Source organism: Henckelia pumila, chromosome 3 (genome assembly GCF_033568475.1).
Source record: "Henckelia pumila isolate YLH828 chromosome 3, ASM3356847v2, whole genome shotgun sequence".
NCBI classification, from domain to species: domain Eukaryota; kingdom Viridiplantae; phylum Streptophyta; class Magnoliopsida; order Lamiales; family Gesneriaceae; genus Henckelia; species Henckelia pumila.
The window spans coordinates 88,738,269-88,757,481 of NC_133122.1; the positions used below are offsets into that span (position 1 = coordinate 88,738,269).

Genomic DNA, 19,213 nt, shown 5'->3' on the forward strand with positions numbered 1-19,213 from the left:
TTATTACAGTGCCTTAACTTTTCTGGGTGAGGGGACGGCGCGGGCGCGCGGCCTCTTTGCGAGATATGAGCGCGGGCGCGCTGGGATTTGCGGGATGTAGGCGCGGGTGCGCTGATGTTAGCGCGGGCGCGCGAGCCTCCTTTTAAAAAAAAAAATATATTTATTGGGTTCTTGATTACTTATCGCTTGTTGTCTGATATTAGTTGTTTAGAAACGAGGTCTCACAGATGGCTGATCCGAAGACCCAGCGTTTGGCTCGTTTAGACAAGGATGATAGTTCATCTGGATTCCACTATCAGTCAGATGGTTTTCTTTGTTTATCTGGCTGTATTGTTGTTCCGGAGGATGATACTCTGAGGGAGGAGATTTTATCCCACGCTCATCGTTCTAAGTTGAGTATTCATCCAGGGAGCAACAAGATTTACAAGGATTTGCATACTAGGTTCTGGTGGAAAGGAATGAAAAAGAGTGTGTATCAATATGTTTCTAGATGTTTGGTGTGTCAGCAGGTCAAAGCAGAGCACCGACGACCTGGAGGGTTGCTTCACAGTTTACCTATTCCTGAGTGGAAATGGGAGTTGATCACGATGGACTTCGTGACCCATTTACCGGTGAGCTCGAGGAATTGTGATGCTATCTGGGTTGTGGTGGACCGAATCACCAAGTCAACACATTTCATTCCTTATAATCGGGACTAAATTTTTAATAGGATGGGACGGTTGTACATCCAGGAGATTGTTCGATTGCACGGAGTGCCTGTGAGCATAGTCAGTGATCAAGATCCAAGGTTTACTTCCAGGTTTTGGGGGAGTCTTCAGCGCGCTATGGGTACTATTATTAGCTTGAGTACATCATATCACCTAGAGACTGACGGGCAGTCAGAGCGCACGATCCGTACTCTTGAAGACATGTTATGAGCATGTTCTATGGATTTTGGTCCAGCATGGCAAGATCAGTTGCCATTGATTGAGTTCGCGTACAACAACACTTACCATCGCAGTACTGTGATGGCTCCGTTTGAGGCATTTTACGGGCGACGATGTCGTACTCCACTATTCTGGGAAGAAGTGGAGGAGCGACGAGTTGAGGGACCAGAGTTAGTCCAGCATGCTATTGATATTGTTTGACAGATCAAGAAGAGAATTAAGGTTGCGCAGGATCGACAGGCTAGCTATGAAAATGTTAAGCGCAGACCTTTACAGTTTGAGGTGGGTGAGAAAGTATACTTAAAAGTCTCGCCATTTCGAAGGATTTTGAGATTCGGTTTCAAGGGTAAGCTATCTCCTAGGTACATTGGTCCATTCTAGATCCTGGAAAGTGTTGGAGATCTGGCTTACAGGTTGGCGTTACCGCCGTATTTGTCAAATATCCACGACGTGTTCCATGTTTCACTGTTGCGACGGTATGTGGCAGATGAGTCTCATATCTTACAGCCGTCTGAAGTACAGTTGGACTCAGATTTGACCTACGTTGAGAGACCTTTGCGTATCATAGGTCATAAGGATAAAGTGTTACGCAACAAAACCATTCCTCTTGTTCTAGTTCAGTGGCAGTTCCGAGGCACTGAGGAGGCCACTTGGGAACTTGAGAGTCGTTTGCTTACAGATTATCCAGTACTATCCGTTTCTAATCTCCTATTCTCGAATAATTAAACAAAAACAAACACGAAGAGTCGCGTAAAAACGAATCATTTTTTTTTTTAACAACAGCGCGCCCGCGCCTAAAGTAGCGCGCCCGCGCCGGAGTCTCGCAAAGGACAACGCGCCCGCGCCAATAATCCGAGCGCCCGCGTCGTGACCTCGCAAGAAACAGCGCGCCCGCGCCAATAGTCAGGGCACCCGCGCCATGACCTCGCAAAACAAAGGCGCGCCCGTGCCTACCCCAGCGCGCCTGCGCCGTCAACTCGGCTGCAGAAAAACCAAAGCATAAAAATACATCTTTACGAACTCGAATCCAAAATCCAAGCAACCCAGGTTCAAACATCAAAAATCCATGAGATCTAAGGAGTTGAAACACCAATAAAACGATGTTTAACAGTACAAGTTTGACGGTAGGGGTTCGTTCGACTAAACAAAACAGTACAACTCCAAAAGGTACGACCCTAAGATACACGGTGTCTCACTTCTATCAATCTCACCCCCAAGATAACCAGGACGACTCGGTCCAGCTCCTGATCCTCCTGTTGCCAAGTTACACATACAAAACAAAAACAACAGCCGGAATAATCCGGTTAGAAATATAATTTCTAAGTAAAAGAGACATGCACTCAATATCAAATAAACACTTCAATCGAAATGTGTCAACATAAATCATAACATCGAAATGATATTGAATGAATGAATGAATTTAAAAGTCGAGATTATCAAGTCAGATAATCATAAAATCGATCGGTACTCAGTTGGGATCCCGGGGTCAAGTCTTCACGACAACTCACCGATGCACCCTTTCGGGGTGGAAGTCGAGCAACTCGATCCCCTAGACTTCAGAGCAACTATAAGAAGTATTCTGGCAATTGGAAAAACTCGAAATCCAAAGCCACTTCAATATAGCTCCCTAAAACGTCTAATTTCAAAACAAATCGAAAGTCGGCTCAATATGAATGCAAGTGAAAATAGAATAACAATCAAATTCACTCAAGCAAATAAATATGTAGTATGTGATTTTCGGGAACTCGAGAATAAGTCGATCTCGAGTATTCGTTCCCATTCATTTCAATGTCGACTTTTACCTTATTCTCGAAGCTTCAATCAATCCTGTCAAACAAAAGACAACTCGATTCAAACTCTAAACAATTTGAAACTCAAAGTCGATAAATCAAACAATCTATACCGTCTTCCAACTCTTCGATTGGTAACCGATCTCCAAGTCCTCCAATTTCAATCTCTAATCAACTGTCAAAACATCGAGACACGGATTCGATATCAACTCGGAGTTCAAACTCAATCAAATTCGATATACCAATCAAACCGAACCAAAACCGATAACTCAAACCGATTTAGACGGCATAACGGCTATAAATCGACTATCCGAAAAAACTCAAATCATCAACAACAATCATAACAACTCGAATATCATAACCAAACATCCAAACAACTCAATTCCAACCTCTATCAAAAGCACCATTTTCGAATTAATGCCTCAAAAATCATATAAAATCCAAACTTCGTTCTTTTTCCAAACCGACTTCGAATACACGATCTATACTAGCTCAAGAACGACATACTCCAATATTATCAAATTCTGACAACTCAACAAAATTGAATTTCAAGAGATCGTAGCAAAACTTACGTCTAAATGAAGCCCTCGTTGCGGTGATCGTGAAAATCAACTCGGAATCGAAATCTGACGGTCGGATCGAGCGAATCAGACGGAAGAAAAGCTTGAAATGGCGTCTCCCATGGATTCGATCAGTACGTACGAAATGGGAGAGAGGAGAAGGGAGAGGGATGGAGTGATGTGATGGAGATGATGAGGCAAGTTGCCTAAAGATAATATATAAAATCCATCTTTTGCATTTCAGTTCTTTATTTCTCCAATCTTGCAAAGTAACCCCCTGCTAAATATCAAAACGATCCTCAATCACTAAAAACTCTGATTATCTCTATTAAACTCAATTATAATAAAATCGGGGCATTACAATTCTCCCCCTCTAAGATTCGATTTCGTCCTCGAAATCTGACAGGTCACAGACTGAAACAAAACGAAACAAAATGAAGACTAACTCACCTCAATCGAACAACTCTGGAAATCGCTGCCTCATATCGGATTCGGTCTCCCAAGTCGCTTCTTCAACTCCGTGACGACTCCACTAAATCTTCACCAACGGAATCGACTTGTTTCTGAGCTGCTTTTCATTTCTGTCAAGAATCTGAATCGGTCGTTCGAAGTAACTCAGAGTTTCATCTAGTTCGGCCTCGTCTGGTTGAAGAACGTGAGACGGATCCGGATGATATTTCCGTAGCATCGAAACGTGAAACACATCGTGGATACCTGAAAGAGATGGAGGAAGAGCAATCCTATAGGCAAGATAGCCTATCTTCTCCAGAATTTCATACGGACCAATGAACCTCGGAGACAATTTTCCTCTCTTCCCAAATCTGACAGTGCCTCGGAAAGGAGAAATCTTCAGAAACACACGGTCTCCCTGATCGAAACACAGTGGTCTGCGTCTGACATTCGCATACTTGGCCTGTCGATCTTGGGCTATCTTCATTCTGACTCTAATCAGCTTCACCTGCTCTGCCATATCACGAATCATATCTGGACCCAACTCAGGTGATTCTGAAATCTTATCCCAAAATAACGGAGATCTGCACTTCTTCCCGTACAAATCTTCAAAAGGTGCCATTCCAATACTCGCCTGGAAGCTGTTATTATACGAAAACTCCACTAAAGGCAAGGACTCCTGCCAACCTGATCCAAAATCAAGCACTACAGCGCGAATCATATCCTCCAAAGTCTGGATCGTACGCTCGGACTGACCGTCGGTCTGAGGGTGATACGCTGTGCTCAAGTGCAAACGAGTACCCAAAGCCTCCTGCAAACTGTGCCAAAAGTGAGAAGTGAATCTTGGATCTCTATCTGATACTATCGAATTCGGCATGCCGTGCAATCTCACAACCTCTCTGACATACAACTCGGCCATCTGATCGTGACGGTATGTCATACGGTAAGGAATGAAACAAGCAGATTTCGTCAACCAGTCCATCACAACCCAAATCGCATCACAACCTCTGACTGAACGCGGTAGCTTCGTGACAAAATCCATTGAGATATGATCCCACTTCCATTTCGGAACAGGAAAACTGTGCAATAATCCTCCGGGCTTCTTCCTCTCGACTTTCACTTGTTGACAATTCAGACAACGGGACACAAACCTCGTGACATCTCCTTTCAATTGCTTCCACCAGAACTGAGTCTTCAAGTCGTTATACATCTTTCGACCTCCAGGATAAACACTGAACCGACTGCAATGCGCCTCTCGAAGAATATGCTGTCTCAACTCAGAAACATCGGGAACAACAATACGACTGTTCACAAACAAAACATCATCCTTGAACTGAAACTCTAACTGATGACCTGATCGGACCTTCTCTATCGAACTCTGAATGCTCGGATCGGATCTTTGAGCCTCTCTGATCGACTGAAACAACTCTGGCTCGGCCTGAATCGCAAAAACTCTGATGGATCTCCTATCGGTCTCAAACTCCAAACCAGAAGTACAACAGTCTTCAATCAAACGAGAGACACCAATCGTAGAAAGAGACAAAGAACAAATCTTTCAGCTAACAGCGTCTGCAGCTGCATTCGACTTTCCAGGATAATACTTGATCTCGCAGTCGAAGTCCTTAAGCAAATCCATCCATCTCCTCTGTCTCATATTTAGCTCGGACTGGGAAAACAAGTATTTCAGGCTCTTGTGGTCAGAAAATATCTCAAACGACTCACCATAAAGGTAATGGCGCCAAGTCTTCAAAGCAAACACGATTGCAGCTAGCTCGAGATCATGGATCGGATAACGAGTCTCGTGCGGCTTCAGCTGCCTCGAAGCATAAGCTATGACGTGCTTCCTCTGCATAAGAATACATCCAAGACCACGGTGAGAAGCATCACAGTAAACGAAAAATCCTCCCGTACCTGACGGAATAGACAAGATCGGAGCGCTGATCAATTTCTTCTTCAGCTCAATGAAACTAGCCTCACACTATTCGGACCAAACAAACGGTGCATTCTTCTAGGTCAACTGAGTAATCGGTTTTGCAATGGAAGAGAAACCCTCGATAAATCTGCGATAGTACCCGGCTAAACCCATGAAGCTTCGGATCTCTGGCACTGATGTCGGTCTCGGCCAATTCATAACTGCCTCGATCTTACTGGGGTCCACAGATATTCCATCTCCTGATACAATGTGGCCTAGAAAAACCACTCGGTCCAAACAAAACTCGCACTTTGATAGCTTAGCATACAACTGTTCGGCTCGCAAAGTCTGCAATACGATTCTCAAATGCTCGGCATGATCAGAACAGTTCTTCGAATAGATCAGAATGTCGTCGATGAAGATAATGACGAACTCATCTAGATACCGCTGAAATATATGATTCATCAGATCCATAAAAACTGCTGGATCATTGGTCAAACCAAACGGCATGACTATGAACTCGAAATGCCCATATCTGGTTCTGAAAGCTGTCTTCGGCACATCCTCATCGCGAACTCTCAGCTGATGATACCCTGATCGCAGATCTATCTTCGAATACACTGAAAAACCTTGCAGTTGATCAAAAAGATCGTCAATTCTTGGTAAAGGATACTTGTTCTTGACCGTCGCTTGGTTCAACTGGCGGTAGTCTATGCAAAGTCGCATAGAACCGTCTTTCTTCCTCACAAAAAGCACTGGTGCACCCCAAGGCGATACGCTAGGTCGGATGTATCCCTTGGAAATCAAATCTTCTAATTGTTCCTTCAATTCCTTCAATTCTAATGGAGCCATTCGGTAAGGTGCTTTCGAAATAGGCTGAGTACCTGGCGCAAGTTCAATGCTAAATTCGATGTCTCAAATAGGCGGTAAACCAGGAATCTCGTCTGGAAAAACATCAGGAAACTCGCTAACAACCGGTATCTCGGACAACTCAGGGCTAAACTTCTGAATATCCAAAGCATAAATCAAGAATCCCTCTACTCCTTTCTGAAGTAAACGAGACATGGTTAACACCGAAATCAAAGGAATTTTGGATCGAGAACCTTTACCGAAAAATTTTCAATCATCTGCCATCTCAGGTTTGAATCGAACCACTTTCTGAAAGCAATCTCATGTCGCCATATACTTGGTCAAAGCATCAATCCCGACAATACAGTCAAAATCAGATAATCCAAGAACGATGCAGTCAATCTCAATCGAATTTCCTTAGGATTCTAACACACAGTTACGGACCAATCTCACCGAAACAGTCTCTCCACCCAAAGGTGAAGTAATAGAAACAACATCAGATAAAAGCTCAACAATTAAATCATGCATCACAACAAATCTTTCAGAGATGAAACAGTGAGAAGCACGCGTATCAATCAAAACAAACGCAGGATAACCAAAGATCGAACAGTTACCTGCTATCACGTCATTCGGAGCTGCATTGGCTTGATCCTCTGTCAAGGCAAACACCCTCGCCTACTATCGTGGAGGTTGGTTCTGGTTCTGATTACCTCCCTGACGATTCTGTTGCTGAGGTGGAAAAGAATGGACTGCAGAAGCTAATCTCTCGGGCTGAGCTGGCAGTCGTGAAGAACTGCCGCTCTGAGCTCTATTGGGTCCTCACTGAGGACAGACTCTAGCAAAATGACCCGGCTGCTGGCAAATGTTGCAACTACCAAACACGCCTCGACACTGATCACTCGAATGACGTCCTCCACACTTGCTGCACGAAGCTCCAGAAAACCCTGAACTCTGCCCAGAATTGAACTGTCTAGAGCCACTGGAACTCGATGAACTGTTACCAGACTTCTTGAAATTCTTCCCCTTCGGCCGATACTGATCTCGCCTGTTTTTGCCACTGTTGCCTCCCTCAACCCTCTGAGATTGATTCGACTGCTGAGAAGGTTGGTACTGATACTGAGACTGCTGAGGCTGAAACTGAACAGGCTGATTCGGAAAAGATCTCTGCTGCTGCTGAGGAGCTACCTGATTACCTCGTTGCATCAAGAATCCAGCTTCGGCTCCCTTTGCTTGATCCATAGCATCTGCGAAGTTGTTGGGTCTTCTGGTATTGACCAAGGTAAATATCTCAGGGTTCAATCCATTGATGAAATGGTCGGCCTTGGCTTCTTCGTTATCTGCAACGTGAGGTGCAAACCTCAAGAGACTATCAAATTTACTCACATAGTCCTCAATGCTCAAGTTCCCTTGTATCAGATTCGCAAATTCGGCACCCTTTTCCTTTCGATATGAGACAGGAAAGAAACACTTAAAGAACTCAGTCTTGAACAAGCTCCAAGTGATGGCGGTGCCTCGGTTCTCATTCGCTCTCTTGGTTGTGGTCCACCAATTCTTAGCAACACCCTGCAACTGATGACTGACTAACCTGATTCTGCGGTCATCGGTATAGTCGAGGGAATCGAAGAGCTCATCCATTTCGTCTAGCCAACTTTCACAAGCAACGGAGTTCTCGGTACCCGTTAAAGTAGGCGGTCGAAAAGATCGGAATCTCTTCAGAAGAGTCTCCATCGGGGTCGCAGTTGCATCAAACTGATCCACTCCTGTACTATCCTGATCATTCGGAGGAGTAATAACTGGCGGAGGATTCTCAGTAGAAGGAGGAGTCAAAGGTGGTTGATTCCTTCTCAAAGATCGTCGCGGTGCCATTTGATATCAAAGGGTTAGGATACAATATCTCAAACTTATTCTCAATCTCATAACCTTGGTGTCCAAAACTCTGCTCTGAGTACTCAAGAATCTCAATGATATACGAGAACAGATAATAGTACAAGGACAAATATATATCACGTAATTCATGCTTTATAAATTAAATCACTACTCATGTATTTCAACTAACTCAAGAATCAATAAAGCATGCTCGCACGTATTTAAAAATAACCATTTAAATAAATCAATCACATGCGAGAGTTCAATTCATGCGAACTCGATCTACCCCGCTCACTCTAGTTCGACTCCAAGAATCTTATCGCTCTGATACCACATAATGTGAGACCCCATTTCTAATCTCCTATTCTCGAATAATTAAACAAAAACAAACACGAAGAGCCGCATAAAAACGAATCAATTTTTTTTTTTTTTTACAACAGCGCGCCCGCGCCGGAGTCTCGCAAAGGACAACGCGCCTGCGCCAATAATCCGAGCGCCCGCGCCGTGACCTCGCAAAACAAAGGCGCGCCCGCGCCGTCAACTCGGCTGCAGAAAAACCAAAGCATAAAAATACATCTTTACGAACTCGAATCCAAAATCCAAGCAACCCAGGTTCAAACATAAAATATCCATGAGATCTAAGGAGTTGAAACACCAACAAAACGATGTTTAACAGTACAAGTTTGACGGTAGGGGTTCGTTAAACTAAACAAAACAGTACAACTCCAAAAGGTACGACCCTAAGATGCACGGTGTCTCACTTCTATCAATCTCACCCCAAGCTAACCAGGACGACTCGATCCAGCTCCTGATCCTCCTGTTGCCAAGTTACACATACAAAACAAAAACAACAGCCGGAATAATCCGGTTAGAAATATAATTTCTAAGTAAAAGAGACATGCACTCAATATCAAATAAACACTTCAATCGAAATGTGTCAACATAAATCATAACATCGAAATGATATTGAATGAATGCATGAATTTAAAAGTCGAGATTATCAAGTCAGATAATCATAAAATCGATCGGTACTCAGTTGGGATCCCGGGGTCAAGTCTTCACGGCAACTCACCGACGCACCCTTTCGGGGTGGAAGTCGAGCAACTCGATCCCCTAGACTTCAGAGCAACTATAAGAAGTTTTCTGGCAATTGGAAAAACTCGAAATCCAAAGCCACTTCAATATAGCTTCCTAAAACGTCTAATTTCAAAACGAATCGAAAGTCGGCTCAATATGAATGCAAGTGAAAATAGAATAACAATCAAATTCACTCAAGCAAATAAATATGTAGTATGTGATTTTCGGGAACTCGAGAATAAGTCGATCTCGAGTATTCGTTCCCATTCATTTCAATGTCGACTTTTACCTTATTCTCGAAGATTCAATCAATCCTGTCAAACAAAAGACAACTCGATTCAAACTCTAAACAATTCAAAACTCAAATTCGATAAATCAAACAATCTATACCGGCTTCCAACTCTTCGATTGGTAACTGATCTCAAAGTCCTCCAATTCCAATCTCAAATCAACTGTCAAAACATCGAGACACGGATTCGATATCAACTCGGAGTTCAAACTCAATCAAATTCGATATACCAATCAAACCGAACCAAAACCGATAACTCAAACTCGATTTCGACGGCATAACGACTATAAATCGACTATCTGGAAAAACTCAAATCATCAACAACAATCATAACAACTCGAATATCATAACCAAACATCCAAACAACTCAATTCCAACCTCAATCAAAAGCACCATTTTCGAATTAATGCCTCAAAAATCATATAAAATCCAAACTTCGTTCTTTTTCCAAACCGACTTCGAATACACGATCTATACTAGCTCAAGAACGACATACTCCAATATTATCAAATTCTGACAACTCAACAAAATCGAAGTTCAAGAGATCGTAGCAAAAGTTACGTCTAAATGAAGCCCTCGTTGCGGTGATCGTGAAACTCAACTCGGAATCGAAATCTGACGGTCGGATCGAGCGAATCAGACGGAAGAAAAGCTTGAAATGGCGTCTCCCATGGCTTCGATCAGTACGTACGAAATGGGAGAGAGGAGAAGGGAGAGGGATGGAGTGATGTGATGGAGATGATGAGGCAAGTTGCCTAAAGATAATATATAAAATCCATCTTTTGCATTTCAGTCCTTTATTTCTCCAATCTTGCAAAGTAACCCCTGCTAAATATCAAAACGATCCTCAATCACTAAAAACTCTGATTATCTATATTAAACTCAATTATAATAAAATCGGGGCATTACAGATTGTAACTTGTAAAATGAATCAGTTTGAATAAAATATGTTTATTCAGTGTTTTACTGCATTCAGTACTTAAGATTTGTTCGAGGACGAAATATCTTAAGTAGGGGGAGAATGTAGTAGTCCGGTTCCATTTTACAAGATTAAGTGACTTTAAACATAATAAAAAAATGACATATAATTTTAAAAGTGTCAAACCATGTTTAAGGAGTCCTTATTTGGTGAAAATAAGTGGAAAATCAGATCCCGAACGTCCGAAAATGATGGGATAGGTCCCGGGGGTCCAAAAATGACTTCAGAAGGACCCAAATAGTTCGGAGCACACGGACCAGTTCGGGCCCTCCGAACCCGAATTCAGGCCGTCCGAACTCAGCAAAGCCAGGTGTCTTAAAGGCTCGAACAAGTGCAGTTCGGACCGTCCAAACCCAGTTCGGACCGTCCGAACTTTGCCTATAAATAGGCCATCCGAGGGCCTCATTTTTCACACCAAATCATCTTTTCTCTCTCGGTTTTTAGTGTATTCTAGGGGTTTTGGGGTGTTTCCAGCCTTCTTAGGCTTGGTCCGGAGGTTGGCCAGGTGCTCCGGGGTTACGGCGGAGCGGTGCCCAAGTTCTGGTGCAGTCGTCATCAGCGGGCTGAAAACGGACGCAGGTATAGCTCTGGCTCCTTATAGTAAATAGGAAGTATGCTATAGCGTAGTTAAGACTTTTAGAATAAGATTATAATGCATGAGTACTTTGCATTGTAGTGCGGATTATAGGCTTGGACATAGCGCTGGTCTATCTTGCCTAGGTTATGAGGTACGGAAGTATTATTCGAGATATCCAGATTGAGTATGCATGTATTATGTGTTTGCATGGATTATGTGATTGCATGTTTTATAAGCATGTCATGACTGTATGATGCATACATGAGCATATTGAGCTTTTACCTTAGAGGTATCCTGTAGTAGGGTGCTCACCCTACAAGTTTGTGGATGGTTGGATACGTAAGTCTTGTGTCAGGTCACCGTGATGGTTGGACACATGTACTAGTATCAGGTCACCATTATCCACTGGGTATATGAGCCACCTCCTGATGCGACGATGCAGCGTGCTATATACCTTGGGCCCAGTCTATGAGCTTGTTTCTTGATCTGAGAGTCTTGGTACCCAGTTCACTTGCATACATGCACACATAACACCGTATACTCATACTCTCGTACTGAGCTTATCATGATCACGTCCCGTACTTTGTTGTATCTGGACACCCTATTCCATGAGGCAGGTCTGCTGTTGGACGATGCGGGTGGTTACAGGAGAGCTTAGGCGATGGAGTACCAGCAGAGTTATTGTCTAGGATTTTGTTTTCTGATGTATTTGGGTTAATACACTGGTTTATTTCGATATGGTTGTAAACAGTATTTTATTGTTGTTTAAGTTTTCCGCTGTTTAAATTCTGATTTATTTAATTAAGTTAAATGCATGTTTAAGCTTCTGATTAGTAGGTGATCACGGTGCGGGTCACTACAACACCACTTGCACTTTTCTTCGAAATAAAGACTTGGCTTAGTCGTAGTTACAACTAAACAACTTGTTCCCTTCTTCACCGTCGATATGTTAAGTGATCAACATGAAATGTGCGGAATAAGATCAACTTTAACAGATAGAACACAAGGCAGGAAGAGTTGACTGAAAATAAAAACACATAAGTTGTTTGTGGATGTTCGGAGACTAAAACTCCTATGTCACCAAGTCCAATTTTTATTCGCACAGATCAGAAGGAATTTTTTCAGTTGCCACTAGGTTCGAACAAAATAGGCAGGAAAGCAAGTATCCAAGAGTAGATCAATGTCAATCAAAGAATCAGGATTAAGACAAAGTTTTACTATATCTCGTTCATAGTATTATTACTGCTTTCAGTTATTGTTTTGCATTTTGTTTACGAGATCATTTTCTGTTGTATTCATGCATATCTTGAATTTTTGTACGTTTGACCAATAAAATTAAAACAGATTTGGTATACTGATTATGTGATTTATTTCGATATGACTACTGATTCAAATGACTCAAATGTGCCAAAGGTTACTTCCCCCTGTTATCAGGGTCATTGCTCATTTTTGCTATAATTCCCGTCAACCATGCTCATAAACCGAAGAAATTCGATGGCTCAATTTTCAAGAGGTGGTAACAAAAGATGTATTTTTTTTACTTCACTCCATTGAATCTGACAAGATTTTTGACTGAGGATACTACTAAACTTGTCGAGGAGATGTTCAATCTGCTAGTGTTATTGATGTATGACACATTTTGATTTCTTGTATAAAGATTATATATATCATGAATGGTTTGTCCGACTTGCTGTATAATGTCTCTATCGACAAAATAACAAGTAAGGATTTGTGAAAGTCTGGATCGAAAATACAAGTATGAGGATGCTGGAGCCAAGAAATTCATTGTTGGACGATTCATGGATTACAAGATGGTCGACTCCATCAGTCAGGTAATCCTGTATGATATTCACGCGGAGGGCATGGTGCTGAGTGAAACCTTTCAAGTGGCGGCTATCATTGAAAAGTTGCCTCCTGCTTGGAATTATTTCAAGAATTATCTGAAACACAAACAAAAGAAAATAAACGTGGAGGAACTTGTTTCCAGGCTTCGCAGTGAACAACAGTCTCTTGAAAAGTGATTGTTCAATCTTGATGTGTCTAAAGCCAACATGGTCGTGCATGGACAGAGCTCGAAGGCCAATGGAAAACATTGGTCCATTTCGAAAAAAGAGCCAAATTGGAAACCAATAAAGATATTTTCACTTTGGAAAATGCTACAAATATGGGGGTCCGGGTCGCAAAGCTTCAGAATGCAAGAAAACAAGGTTTGTAAATTGGTAAAGTCTCTGTATGGCTTAAAGCAAGCATCAAAATAATGGCACGAAAAATTCGATAAAGTCATGTTAGACAATGGGTTTAAAGTCAATGAGTGTGACAAATGTGTATACATTAAGAATACTGTAAATGACTATGTCATATTATGTCTTTACGTAGATGACATGCTTATCATTTAGAGCAATCATAAGATGATTAAATCCACCAAGAAATTGTTGAACTCAAAATTCGACATGTAAGATTTAGGCTTAGCCGATGTTATCCTTAGAATTAAAATCTATAGAACATCAAAAGAGATGTTTCTAAGTGAGTCACATTATGTGGACAAAGTACTTGAGAAATTTAATAAGGATGACTCTGCATTGGCTAAAACCCCTATAGATACAAGTCAACATTTATCGAAGAATCGAGGTGATAATATCTCCTAATTAGACTACTATCGAGTCGTTGGAAGTCTGTTTAGACGTGTTCGGGTTCAGGTTCAGGTTCGGGTCAATAAATCTTTTAATAATATTCTCGACAACCCGATCCGAAGTCACCCGACTCACTCTAATTAAAACCCTATTTGAGTGCCACACACTCATAAATTGAGATGCATATGTCAATTAGATCTACCTTAAATTTCTCCTAGAATTCGGATTCCATTCACGTCAAGATACATCACATACAATAAAAAAAGGACTAGTCATTTTAGGTAGGGTGATGCTACATGTACACAGAGAATTACACGTTGAGTTACGCATTGTAATTAAAATTACATAAATATCCTTAATGTATTTGGAAAATAGTTTTTTCAAATAAAATAGAGGATAATTTTGTAATTTCAAGTGCAATATGTAACACAACGTGTATTAATCTTCCGTGTATATGTAACATTTTCCTTTTAGGTATGATCGATCGTCATGTTTTTCCCGTCTAAAATATTATTCATCAACTTGTAATTCTCATATGATTTGGTTTAAGCATCGAATGAGTCACACTAAGGAAATTTCCAAAACCCTCTTTATGTGTTAATTTGTTCTTGCATCCAAAATCATTTAACTGTTCGTCGCTTCATGCTGCCTGCACGTCAACTTATGTGTAACACTCTAGTTATAGACTTATAGCTAATTTTTGTTGTTAATGTTACTAAGTTATGACACAAAAGAACAACACAGAAAACACCTCTAGATATTAGAAGACATTTACGTGCAATGCATATATATAGTCGCAACTAGCTAGTTTTTATGAGCTAGCTGCGATCGAGCCACTTTACAAAGCTAGCAAAGCTACAAACAACTCTTAATTAAAAGCTGCAGCCAGGATATATATATATATTCTCGATCTTATTCACTTACAACCAAATATTTATATTTAGTTTAGTTAGCTAGCCACCCACAATACAGATCGAGATGCATAGTCCTTAGTTTAACAAAAACACGAGTGTGCTTCATGATTCTTCTTTCGTATATAGAGTGATAAGTAATCGATGGCAGAATCATTAGAACCACGTTTATCGGCGGGAACAAACACTTGTGTCCTTCCGGAAGCAATCCTTTGCCCCAAGACAGTGGTGTAGAACCTGCCTACGACTGCTGGAACGAACACGTCTCCTTGCACGCACATGAAGTAGTCCAGTAATCTTTCGTATTCAGGAATTTCCGAGTTTAAGAACTTCGCCTTTCCATAAGCAGGCATTATTACATCCTAGCATGCATCGATCACAAATTAAAGTACCATCAGAGGTTTAATTAATTTTTTTAAGATATAATCATGACGTTTAATAATGTTACCTTAGTAAAAGTTTTGGGAAAAGCATTCCTGAATTCTTTGAAACCGCCACCTTGACCTTGCCATCCTGTCTGAGTCAAATACACAGTTGCCTGTTGTTTAAAGCCAATCCTTTTCAAAAACTCCGCCATCTCCTCCCCATCGTAGCACCGTTTACTCGATGCATCAGCCTCCCGGCAGATGTTTTTCTGCGGCATTTCAGACCTCAAGTCGACCACGACGAAACGTCCCTTAGTCGTCTGGCTCAGGCTACGCAATGCTCCCACCATCGAATCCACAAGTCCTTGCAACTCAGTCTGAAGTTTAAGGCTTTCAAACATAGCCGGGCATTGGTATGTACTTGCTGCTAACTTGTACTCTTTTGCCTTTATCGGTGAAGAGTCGAAGCCAGTGACGATCCTCAAGTTTCTTTTGGCGCGAAAAACAGGTTCGATTTCTGAGCTGATGAAAGCCTCCGAAACTCTTTCGGGGATCTTCACAATGGGCAGCCTCGAGTTCGATAGTTCAATGGGTGGATCATCGTCAACTCGGACTACTCCCATCAAGCTTGTGACGAAGTTTTTGACATCGTAGATGTCTCCGAAAGACCTGGAAAAGAGTTATATCAAGTGTGTATTAAGTGAAAATTGCTTTTTTTTTTTATTGTATGTGACTTTGCGATTTAGGTCTTTTATATTTTTAGATATCAGTTTTAGTCCGCTATATTTATTTTTTTGGTAATTTTAATCTTTTTTCCGATGTGGCGTTGATGTGACACCAATGCAGTGCTGATGTGGAGCTGACGTGTATAATGCCACGTAAGCGTTTTCAAAGAAAAAAGGACGGAAATTGCCAAAACTCGGAATATGCAAGATTAAAACCGAAATATGAAAATATAGAGAATCGAAAGCGCAAAATAACAAACATATAAGACCAAAATTAAAGTTTTCCGTATATTAATAACAAACAAAATATTAAAAATGAGTGGCGGTAGAATTTTCTGAAACAGATATAAATGGCTAAATTGTATTGAAACCACGTAATTAGATTATCAAAACCTTATCTAGATCAACTTTTTGGATGACTTTAATTCGGAACTTTTTCTAGTATTTCCTACTTTGATCAAGTGATTATGATTATAAAATTTTTCATAACGTACTTTTTTTCTCCAAAGTTTGTTCCTTTTATATCAGGGAGTGCAAGGGTTGCACCAAGACGTCTTGCTACTTCCACAGCATTTGCTACCTGAGATACACAAACACAATTTTAATATATACTAGCGGGATAGACACACACTTTGCGTGTGAAAATATGAATAAACGTGTTGATGCTTCAGTTTTTTTTTTTTAAGAAGTGTTGCTAATTCAGTAACTGAATTCGATTTTTTGGGGAATGTGGGGTATAGAGATTGATGTATTTTCAAATGAGATGTTTTTCAAAATGAGCACAAATTTTTTTTCATGAAAAAAGTAAAATGAAGGGTAAAATGAGAAAAAAACTTAGTGTTCCCACATTAGATGAAAAAAACGGTTACTATACCGATCATATCTCAACTTTAATAAAATAGTAGAGATATATATACATATATTTTCCCATATAGGAAAAATAATTTTTTTGGTCCATTAACTTGTCCATGTTTTGGTTTTGCTCCATTAATTTTTTCGACGTGGGTTTTGGTACATTAACTTTTCATTTTCAGTGATTTTTGGTTCAACTGCATACGTGTCAACTTCTGATTGGTCCAAAAATGATGACGTGGATCAATCAGAAGCTGACACGTATGCAGTTGGACCAAAAATCACTGAAAATGAAAAGTTAACTAGTTTACCAAAACCCACATAAAAAAATTTAATGAATCAAAATCAAAACATAAACAAGTTAATAGACAAAAAAATTATTTTACCCTATATGTAGACCAACAAATAAAATATAAAAAACCTGGGACGCATGAAATTCAGGGCCGTGGGTTAATGAGAAAAAGATGTAGCCATTTGACCGATCTTTTCCTTCTGCATAACAAACAAAAATATTAAAAAGATATTAATAATGAATCTTATTAAAAATTTGATACAAGATTCTACACATAACTGGATTTTTAATAAAATATATTTACATTTGGGAAATTAAACTTACTGAGCGTCGGTTTTTTCCAGCAACGTTTAGCTGGTTTGTAGTCGTGTTCTTGCCAGGGACCGTAACTCTCTTTTACCACTAGAATGGTTTTCGAAACTGTGTACTCATTACCAGAGACTCTGGATGACTCTTGCGCGGTTTCCTTCGATAAATAATTCAAATTTTATTAATTCATCAGATACATGAAATTTTTACGGTTACAACTTTTAAAATTCTCTCACATTTTATCGATATGTGAAAATTTGTGAAAAAAATGGCATAAATTTTAATTTGTATGAATTGGGATGTCACAAAATTATGAAAATAGTAAAATATTTCAATTTCATATATAAACAACTTTCAAAGTAGTTAACATCAACAAAATTTTGATGCCCTAGTTGGCCAAAAAAGAAGGAAATCAAGCATGATTCACTTGTTGAGTATGGAAAAACTGCCCTTCAAAATTAACTCAAAACTTCTCCCTTCTGTCTCAATCAATGCATGAAACATGCAACTGCGATCGAGTTGACTCAAATTCAACATTTTTTTTTAACAATTCAACTGATCTTTTACCCCTTACCTACAAAATATCTAGGGAAATCCATGCCTAAATTAATGATCGTTTAAAGTTCTTTTTTATACTTACAAACATAGCTTAAACTATATGTCAATCATAAACTCTACATTTCGTTGATAAAACATACGAGGAAAGGATTTTTTGAACTTACGAAAAGTGGATCAATATGGTCCCTTTTGATCATGTTTCCCAGCATTATGAACATCGAAAATGTAAGGATTGCAGCCATCACTTGCCTCAAATCAATCACCATTTTCGTTTTTCTTTATTCTCTGTAACTCTAGTCTTGCCTAAAACATACAACTCTTTATATATATATATATATATATATATATATATATATATATATATTTGTTTATTATAAATCACACAAGAACCTGTTGGTTAGAGTAGTATGAATTTGTCTGCATGTATTTGAGCAATTAAAGAAGTTGGTAGGAATTTAGTCGAGTGACGTCTACACAAGTTGCACCGATTGAGAGTTGTTTCGAAAGACAGAAAACACCAGAAAATATATGTCTTAAAAAGTAATTTTAGAAGACAACCAAAAGACAGCTCGCATAATGCATGCAGCTGTGATGCTAGCAAAGGAAATAAAATCCAAATCCTAGAAATAAACTATTTCATAAAAACCAGTAATATATATATATTTTTTGGTTTCCCTTCTCTCTTTTCCCTACTCATAAACAATTTCATAATTTTTTCTTTCTTTTCCCCCCTTTAATTCCCCTACTCATAGGTGATTTGTTTATGAAAAAATATTGGCTATTCTTGGATTATGATGAATGAAGCCACATTTTCATTTTAATATTTATTCCAATATAATATTGTCGTAGAGAAAGTTTGAAAATTTAATTTAGTACTTTTTTACTATTTATTGTTAATTACTTTTGTTTCTAAATCATATCTATAATTTATTAATAATTAATTGAATGACTCATAATTAATTACATTAATAAAAAATAGCATTACTTACTTTTCTATTTACTAGTAAGTAAGATGTGTGTTGCACGTGACATACAATGTGATAAGATTAAGTTTATTAAGAGTTAATGAAAATTATATATTTATATAGATTTATTTGGAAAAGTAAAGATTCATTCTCCATTTTGCACATCGGAAACGTGGTAACATTATGTTTATAAGTAGAACCGTCGATTTGGTTGGGTCTGTCCCTCTACACAATTTAAGCGTGTTGGGTTGAAATTTTTTCAACCCAACATAGGTGTGTTGTCTAGGCGGGCCAACCCGAGGTGGGCTTGAATTGGCCCGCGGGTCTGGGG

General features: G+C 39.8%; 1 protein-coding gene across 1 annotated transcript; it reads right to left on the reverse strand.

Moving 5' to 3' along the window:
- Positions 1-14,899: 14,899 nt before the first annotated feature.
- LOC140889172 (protein MANNAN SYNTHESIS-RELATED 1-like) lies at positions 14,900-18,183 on the reverse strand. Its single transcript, XM_073296880.1, has 6 exons — positions 18,082-18,183; positions 17,375-17,516; positions 17,180-17,250; positions 16,401-16,486; positions 15,265-15,850; positions 14,900-15,178 (listed from the first exon to the last, which is right to left on the reverse strand). Exons 1-6 carry the CDS (start codon positions 18,181-18,183, stop codon positions 14,900-14,902), a joined length of 1,266 nt encoding a protein of 421 aa, XP_073152981.1.
- Between the last annotated feature and the right edge of the window lie 1,030 nt (positions 18,184-19,213).

Excerpts from the sequence above, each read along its gene's own strand:
- LOC140889172 (XM_073296880.1), bottom strand. The coding sequence starts at position 18,183 with ATGGTGATTGATTTGAGGCAAGTGATGGCTGCAATCCTTACATTTTCG. Across the intron at positions 17,517-18,081 it reads ACCATATTGATCCACTTTTC|GAAACCGCGCAAGAGTCATC; the intron begins GTAAGTTCAAAA and ends TATTTATCGAAG. Across the intron at positions 15,179-15,264 it reads TTCCCAAAACTTTTACTAAG|GATGTAATAATGCCTGCTTA; the intron begins GTAACATTATTA and ends GATGCATGCTAG.